Below are 9,647 nucleotides of genomic sequence, written 5' to 3' on the forward strand. Positions count from 1 at the left end.
GTTCCAGGGTCAAGCATCAGATACAGACAGAGCAGCCTCTTGGTTGGGTTTATTTCCACTCCCAGTGTTAAACATAAATTTAAAAAGAGGATACAATTGTTTTCCTAGTGTCTAGCTCTAATTCAGATGGTTTACAGTGAGACCATTTTCAAGTTTAATACTCAAATAGTTTATATGTGAATGAGTCTGAATTAGTAACATCATCCACAAGGAGGTTATCTACCCCTCATTTATGGCACAAGGCAAAACCCTCCACTAATTGGTGGTTTCATGATACATTGAGTTGGTATGAAATGTCTTTTAATCCAAGAAACTTTTTTTGAGCCCATGGCTGTAAAGGGAAGAAGAGAGTTCCTATCCACATTCCCAGAGCAAGTAAGTCTCAGGAGTAGTAACACATAATTTAACCTCAAAAGTTAGAAACTTACTTCTGGTTAAAAAAAAAAAAATGACCGTAAACTAAGTTAAAAGTCTGATGACACTATGCAAGAAAAACTTCATAGTTGTATAATATTGCTGTGCTCAGTCTGATGGGAAAAGATAAAATGAAAATCCAGTCTAAAAGCCAAGTTGCCTGGTATTCAGGTCTCCCACATTGGTTCTTGGAATGATGTCTTAAGCATCTTCTAGATGGACGCTGTTGGATGCCTCTGGTTTTGATTCAGGAACGAATGACTTAGATGGCACTTATTCCTATTCCACTTGAGTCCCTCTTTAACACGTATATTCTCATCAGCATGCTCATGCCTACGGGTGGCATGCATTGAGGACAATAAGGAGAAGAGAAGAGAAGGAAGAGATAGGAAGAGAATATTTGGAAAGGGAAATGAAATGAAGTCATTTTATAAGAGGGGATGGAAATAAACATAAAGGAATTTGGTTATTCTTGAAAGTGTTATTATTAATAAAATGGGGTAGAATAGAAGTAAAATTGCTCATCCTTTTCTGCTAAAATATATAAGCTTATTACTCCACTCTAGGAACAAATATCGGCCATTTAAAATCAAATTATTAATCACTTCTCTCTTTTCTTCCCATGAGGGGTCAGGTCTTGCTCTGCATTTGGTAAGGGGCTCACCCATGTCCTTGAAGCTGTGCGTACACTCAGTGTGAGATTATGAAGCACACCCTGAGGAAGGGGAGAAAAGTAAGGTCTTTGCACAACAATGCTAACCTCTGTTTTCTCTGGAAGGAGTTTCACTTTGTAGCTCTAACAACCCTCTCTTGTAACTGTACTTATGAATTCCTTTACTTAGAACAAGGAACCAAGTCACTCGGTGATCTTTCAAGGATTGTTTCATGTCTCAAGATAAATGTCTCAAGTATGCCACCTCCCTTTAGTCGTCAGGCTCAGTGAAGAGCTTCCTTCCACAATACTCTAAGGTTAAAGATTGAATTATGTTTATTCCCTTGGAGATTTCACAACAATTTCTTTGATGTTTTACTTCCAGAATAGTTCTAAAATCCCCCTCAGTAAAGTTCCTTTCATTTTCCTTAGTATCTTGTACTGCCCATGTTTGAAGGCAGTTTCCAAAGCCCACAATATTCATTGATTAGCATAGAATTTGGCACTTAATAATACATTGGGTGAATGTATTAATTAATATTTACTGAACAAGTTATATGGAATGACTCTCAAAATTATTATTAATAAAGGTTTCTAATTTTCTGGGAAATAATAAACTAAAGTATCCAGCAAAGAAGGTAAATCCAAGATTAGACCTGTGGACAAAATTCAAATAGACAGCATACCAACTCTCACTCTCCATCCTCCAAAAAAAGAAAAATTCACAAATCTAGAACAGGGAAAGCCTGGTTATGAGAATATGGCAGTCTATGGCATGGTGGTCATGTAGTCATAATTAATTTAATAAATATTCAATGTGCCTCTACTATGTGCCAGATTATAAAGTAACAATAGTAATTCAAGGCTGGTATTAATATATAAATGAAAGAAATATTGGGATTGCTAACAGAAATAGGAAAGGTAAGAGTCATTATGTTATCCAGTTGCACAACACAAAAGTCAGACCAATATTCCAACTTTTTATCTGGTGTTCATTACTGCAATGTTCACATGGTATGGGGAATCCGATCAAGTACAGAGAACAATAAATATTATGGTACTTTTTCTTTTTGTTTGTCTGTTTTTATATAAAGATTCATTGAGATATAATTCACACACCATACAATTCACCCTTTTAAAATGTACAATAGTACAGGTGTTCAATGATTTTTAGTATTTCACAGAATTGTGCAACCATCACTATGATCAATTTTAGGACATTTCATAACCCCCAAAAGGAGCCCATACTTATTAGCAGTCACTCATCATTTCCCCCCATGAAACTCCTTCTAGGCAACCACTAATCTACTTTGTCTCTGTCTTAGTCCATTCAGTCTGCTATAACAAATTACCACAGATTATGTAGCTTATAAACAACAGAAATTTACTTCTCACGGTTCTAGAGGCTGGGAAGTCCAAGATCAGCAGGGACAGATTTGATGTCTAGTAAGGGCCAAATTTTGTGTTCATAGATGTTGCCTTCCTGCTGTCTCCTCACACAGTGGAAGGGGCAAGGGATCTCTCTGGAGGTTTTTTTAATACGATCATTAATCCCAAAGGCTGTTACCTCTTAATACCATCACTGTTGGGGGTTAAGTTTCAACTTATGAAATTTTGGGGGACGCACACACTCAGACCGTAGCAATCTATATAGATTTTCTCATTCTGGACATTTCATATAAATGGAATAATACAACATGTGGCCTCTTGGGATTGGCTTTTATCATTTGGTATAATGTTTTCAAGCCTCATCAATGTTGTTGAATGCAATAATACTTCCTTACTTTTTATTGCCTAATAATATTCCATTGTATGTATATGCCATATTTCATTTATCAGTTCATTGGTTGATGGACATTTGAATTGTTTCCACTTTTTAGCTGTGAACATTCATCCTAAGTTTTTGTGTGGACGTATGTTTTCACTTCTCTTGGGTATGTACCTAGGAGCAGAATTGCTGGATCATATGATAAATCTGTGTTTAATGGTTTGAAGAACTTCCAGATCTTTTTCCAAAAGGCTGCACCATTTTACACACTCATGCAAGTGTCAGAAGGTTCCATTTCTTATATTCTCATCAGCGCGTTTTATTTTCTATCTTTTTGATTAAACCATCTTAGTGGCTGTGAAGTAGTATATTCTTGTGGTTTTGATTAGTATTTCTTTGACAGCTAACAGTTTTGAGCATCTGTTCATGTGCTTATAGTCATTTGCATATATTCTTTGGAGAAATATCTATTCAAATATTTGGCTGATTTAAAATTGAGTTTTGACTTTTTATTATTGAGTTGTGAGAGTTCTTCATATGTTCTATATATAAGTCCCTTATCAGACCTATGATTGGCAAGGATTTTCTCCATTTTGCAGGCTGTCTTTTCACATTCTTGACTGTGTTCTTTGAAGAGCAGAAGTTTTAATTTTGATGAAGTGCAATTTATCCATTTTACCTTTTGTCACTTGTGCTTTTGGTGTCATATCTAAGAAGGCTTTGCCTAACTTGAGGTCACAAAGATTTACTTCTGTGTTTCTTCTAAGAATTTTATAGTTTTAGATCTTATATTTAGGTCTTTGATTCATTTTGGGTTAATTTTTTTCTGTATGGTATGGTATAAAGAAATAGTACAACTTCATTCTTTTATATGTGGATCTGCAGTTACTGAAAACACTATTCTTTCCCCTTGTCAAAAATCAATTGACCATAAATGTATGGGTTTATTTTTGTACACTCATTTCTATTCGACTGTAAGATCTATATGTCTATCTTTACTGAGTCATTAAATATGAATAGCTTCAAATTGAGAAGTTAATGCTAAACAGTTTTCCTAAGTATTATTATCAATTTACACCTTGCTCATAGCCTATGAGAGAGTCAACGAATCATTCTCTCCATTACTTGTTATCGTCTTTCTTTTAAAGTTTAAACATTCTGATCAGTGTGTAGCAATATCTTGCTGTTTTTATTTTGCTTTTGAATCAATATTATTGTGGCATAAATTAGATGCAGTACAATGAACTCAATTTAAGTGTTTTGAAATAAAAATTCATGTAACTGTTATCTAAATCAAGACATAGAACAATTATTTCACCTCAAAACATTCCTTGGTGTCTCTTCTCGGTCAATCTTCCTCAACTCCAGAACCCCAGCAACCACTGATCTGCCTCTGCTTTCTCTTAAAATAAATTAAAATCGTCTTTTCTAGAGTTTCAAATAAATGGAAACATACAGTGTAAATTCTTTCCTTCTAGCTCTTTTTTCTTGGTATAATGTTTTGAGAATGTATCCATGTTACTGTGTGTATAAGTATTTCATTCCTATTTATTGCTGAGTAGCATTCAATTCACTTTTTGATGGACATTTGGGTTATTTCCTGTTCTGGGCTATTATGAAAAAGAGCTGCTATGAATACATGAGTACAAATATTTCCGTGAACATATATTTTTATTTCTTTTGGATAAAAACTGAAGAGTGCAATTGTTACGACGTGCAGTATGTATATGTTTAACCTTTTAAAAATGCTAAAACATTTTCCAAAGTGGTGGCACAATTCTACATTCCTAGCAACAATGTAATAAACCAATAAGAGTTGCAGTTGTGCCATGTCCTTGCCAACACGTGGTATTATCCTGAAGCCTTTCTCAGATGGACTTGACTCTCTTCTCAGTTGAGGGGTTCTAGGCCTCTCAATTGGCTTAGTTCAGGGAACTGAATAAGGAGGTTATGGATCCCCACTATAGCAACTCAACTTATGTTCCCTCACCCCCAGCAAATTTAGAATATATAAAGCAGGACCTTAGTAAGATGCCCCTTTCTTTCATTTCTAGGTACTCCTTGATGATTTAGCTCTGTCCAACGATCTCTGAAGGTTAAAACACTCTGATTAATATTATTTCCCTGTAATTTATTCTGGCAATATCTCATACCTTGTTCTATCTCTTAAACATTGCCATCTATTACCCCAGGATCCCATTATGCCAATTGAAATCAGGAAAGCAAATTATATGACAATATCCTCCTTTCCCCACTCCTGTCCCCATCATCTCACCCTACAGAAATTGCCTTCAAGTGATATTTGAAGTAACATTGTGGTGACCTAGTCAACAATAAATTTCTTGATACCTTGGTGAAGGGAGTCTCCTGTGGGATTCCCAGGGAGTATAGTTAGCAACCATATGATCAGATTACCCTTATAAATTCCATTTCAACATTTTCATTTCCCTAAATCTTCAGAATTCTTCCTCTATAAGACACCCAGGAAGTGTCTACATTCCAACCTCATTAACTGTAGGTCAATAGAGCTCTTACTATCCCTAGGTCCAAAGTGCATACAGGAAGTAGGGCATATCAAAACCTGAAAGGAGAGAGTCATATTAGAGCCAACTTGGAAGGAGCTACAATCTCTGAACAAATGATGCAACCTACTCAAAGAGATCCCTCAGGAAGGGAACAAGGGATAAGTGCTCTGACTTCACTCTGTTACCTCTTTCAGGTTTTTACAGAGGCCTGCTCATTGGCAGAAATCCACTAGAATCCAGAAAGAAAAGGAACTGTATTGATGAGGTCCATTCAGATCAACTTCCAGAGGCAGGAGAAAGAAGAAGCGTGGATGAGAGACAAATGGGACACTTTTAGCTGATGATCTGTGTCTAGTTGTCTATTCTTTTACTCATATCACAACTTTAATTTCATAGGCTTTGTATTAGGTAGAGGAAGTCCTCCTTCTTCTTCTTTCAGAGAGTCTAGGATACTCATGATCTTTTTTTCATATATATTTTAGAGTTGGCTTTCTGTACACACACACACACACACATGCACACACTGTTGAGATTGATTGGGATTTCGTTGAATTTATTTACCAAAAGCGAGAGAATTAACATTTTTGCATTTTGCAACTTCTAATTCATAAACATGGTATATTCTCACACTTGTTTACATCTTCAATTTTTTTAAATTTTTGTTCTACATTTTTCTGTGCTGGGGTCTTGTAAATATTTTTTAAAAATTGATTCCTAAATATTTTTCAGTCTTATGCTATTTTAAGAGTATTTTTTAAAATTTCATTTCCAATTTCTAGTTGATTGCATTTGAAATATAATTTTAAAAATTGTATGGGTAAACTGCTTTAGTAATGTAATATATTTGTAGATTACATTGGATTGTCTATATCACCATTGTATCTGTGTGTACTGTTAGTTGTGTTCCTTGATTTCTAATTATTAAAACTTTTATTTCTTTTTCTTTCCTTTTTAAACTGCCTAAGACCTCCAGTACGCTGTTTAATAGAAATAGTGCTATTTGGCTTCCGTATAAGAAGTCATTTAACACTTCATCATAAAGTTTGACGTTTGCTTTAAGTTTGTAGCATACACCCTTTACCAGAATGAGGAAGTTTTTCTTTTATTCCAAACTTGCTAGGTATTTGTTTCTTTATTATGAGTGAATGTTTATTACATAACAAATACTTCTGTGTAACTATTGAGATAATGAAATGTTTTTATTAATGTGGATAATTCCTTTGATTGATTTAAATGTTAAATAAAAATTACATAAAACCCAACTTGGTTGTGATATACTATCCCTTTATATAAACCAGTAATTTTCTTTGTTAATATTTTGTTTGGAAGTTTTGAATTTATGTTTATTGTGTGAGGTTATCTGATAGATTTAAAAAATTTCTTTATTCAGGTTTTGCTACCACGATTATTCTGTCCTTGTAAAGTGTGTCCTCTTTTTTTTTCTGTATTTAAGTAAGTTTGGTGTACCAGTCATGTTATGATAAGTTATGCTGTTATAATAATCAATAATCAACTCCAAAATCTCAGAGGCTTGAAGAAATAGTTGTTTATTTCTTGCACATAATCAAGGTGATTCTCCAAGTCAACTATACTACAAGTGGTGACCAATGTTTGAACCTCCATATCAATACACAATTCAACAGTCACGACCATCTGAGAAAGCAGAGGTTGAAAGTTAAGCTAGGCAACTAAATGTCTCTCTCATGAGATGACACATGCCATTTCTACTCACATTTCTTTGGCCAAAGCGAGTCATGTGGTCACTTCAATACTCAGGAGGCATGCAATTCTCCTGGGTTGCTGGAAGGAGAGGGGAACTGAATATTGATGAACAGTCCATAGTCAGCCTTTGGATTTCTGATCAAGAATTCATTCCCTCCCTTCTCCCAACGCAGGAGACAGGTAGTCCTTCTCCAAAGGAGACAACTTAGGATCCCCTTTCAGTGACTCCTTCTGATCAAAGGCAGGATTCCTGATTGATCGCCTATAGTCTTCCTCTGGTCTTGATATGATTCCTCTTGGTCTAAAGATCTATGAAGAAAAAAGCATAAAACAAAGAAACACATAAACAAAAACAAATAAACTATCTCCTCCACACACTCAAAATACAGTGACGGAACAGTCAAGGATTATATCATACAAGGTTCTCGTGCAAAGAGAATGAAGAGAGACATGCAGTGTTGGTCTGAAGCTAGTCTGTGATCCTAGGAGGCATTGGTTATAGCATTCCTTACCCCTTTGTGATGAGACTCTGTGCTGTATGCAAGAAGCTCTCTTGAGCACTGTATTTCACAGTATCTGGCTCAGCCCTCTGGAATATTCTTCTTCTTTGATCTTCTTTGGCCTAGGTCTACGCCTTCCTTGGGGGATTGATTTCTCAGCCCACTCTCTGCTTGAGTTTCTTAGGAGCTGAGGAATTACTTTGAATCTCTAATGATCAAAGTTTATTTTAGTCAAAGCTGCTTTTGACCATACAGCTCTTTCAAAAGATTAGTTGCCTTCTTATCCATTTGATTCCAGTAAGAGTCATATATTTGTGCTTTAAAATACATAAAAATAAATTTATATATTTATAAAATTCATGCACATATAACTAAACATATAAGTTAATAAAATGAATTAATGTATTTGAAAGAACTGTTAAAATCAGCATGATATTGGAAGAGAAAATGAATGGTTTTTAGTGCTATTTCATATCTGAGGATATAACCATTCAAGATGATAATTAGAAAACTACTCCTGATTTTCCCAAAATAATTGGGTTCATTCAATCTAACTGTTTTTGAACAAGTTGAAAAGCACTTTGCGATTTAATTTAACCCAAGATAAAAACATAATACCTGGGAATCTCAGGGAAGAAGGCTATTCTATACACTGAGCTCAAATATGGGAACATTTTTTATAGAAGAGGAGTTTACATTAGAAGGTCTCAGCTGTGCTTCCTCAGTGCCTGCCTTCTTCCTGTCTGTGGTTCATGGGTTTCTCCCAAGCCTCTGAGCAGGTGGTTGCCTTTCTGGAGCTCTAAGGTTTTTGATTATCTTCCACCATTATTTTTATTACTGTGGGAGACCCAAGAGCACAGAAGTAAGTCACTGAGTCTTCCAGTTGTAAGGAAGAGATGGTAAGGCTGATGAATTTTTCTGCCTTTTGAAAGTTCACAGAGAAGCGACCCTGCTTTACATTCGGCTTAGAATAATCCTGATAAATAAGGAAAACCATCTCTCTGCTGGGAGGCTGTTTGTACCAGTACAAAGTATAATAATTGCTCCAAGTGGTTTCATACTTCCAGTCCATGGTCACAGCTGCTCCTTCCTGCCTTGTGATTGTGGTCTGAATTGGGACTACCTTCTGAGCCATGCTGGACCCTATGGAAAAAGGAGAAGACAGGGTTAGTCCTCTAAAATGTCTCAGACGGGCCTGGATGACTAGATTCCTTTCGGAGACAAAGACAAAGAAAAGAATCACATAGTGTTTTTGTTTCCCCACCACTCTTCCCTCTTAATACCCCTATCAGTTACAACTTGCATAGTCCCTTCCTTGAGCTCTAAGAGGAAGTCGAGGCCCCATGTTTAGGGTCACACGTACTGAAGCCAAAGGAGGCCAGGAATGCCCACAGCAGGCCAGGGCAGAGCATGATAGAAGTTCTTCTCCTGGTTGAAATTTCTCTGGTTCTCGCTCAAGCCCAGAGACTAGCACTCTGAGTGCCTGAGTGTGGAGTTTCTGGGGCTATTAAAAGTTTCTTCCCCCAAACAGGAAGTCAAGTTCGTAAGTAGGATGTTACACTGCCCTATTCAGATACTGGAACTTCTACACTACTCCAAACCTCTGTCTTGTCTGTTTTTGCTGTGGCAATACATTGAAAAAATTGCTACTATATCTACCAAGGTACAGGAATGAAGTTTAATATCTTTTTGTTATTTAATTCTCACTCAATATCATTGTGACAAGACTATATTCTGAATGATTTAAATCTTTTGAAATTGATTAAGGCTTGCTTTAAGATCCAGAATAGAGTCAACCTTGATAAACATTCCATGTGCATTTGGGAAGAATATGTATCCTGCTGTTTGGGGGTAATGTGTTCTATACAGGTAAGTTAGGTAAGAATATTGATTGTGCTGGTTTTGTTTTCTCAGAGATGTGTGCTAATGCTTGCCACTATGGTTGTATATTTGTTTATTGATTTTTTAAATCAACAAATTCTACTAGTTTAATTCTACTGATTAACTCTACTGATTTATGTTTGACATATTTTGAAGCTATGCTGTTAGGACCATATGAAAATAGA

At 35.8% G+C, this 9,647-nt stretch overlaps 1 gene segment (V, D, J or C); it reads right to left on the reverse strand.

Moving 5' to 3' along the window:
- Nucleotides 1-7,228: 7,228 nt before the first annotated feature.
- On the reverse strand, nt 7,229-9,051 carry LOC131405460 (T cell receptor delta variable 1-like). The segment is given in 3 exon segments: nt 7,229-7,390; nt 8,420-8,724; nt 8,945-9,051. Coding segments are annotated over 3 exon segments (516 nt in total).
- Nucleotides 9,052-9,647: the final 596 nt, after the last annotated feature.

The sequence above is a fragment of the Diceros bicornis genome, chromosome 5 (genome assembly GCF_020826845.1).
Source record: "Diceros bicornis minor isolate mBicDic1 chromosome 5, mDicBic1.mat.cur, whole genome shotgun sequence".
NCBI classification, from domain to species: Eukaryota; Metazoa; Chordata; class Mammalia; order Perissodactyla; family Rhinocerotidae; genus Diceros; species Diceros bicornis.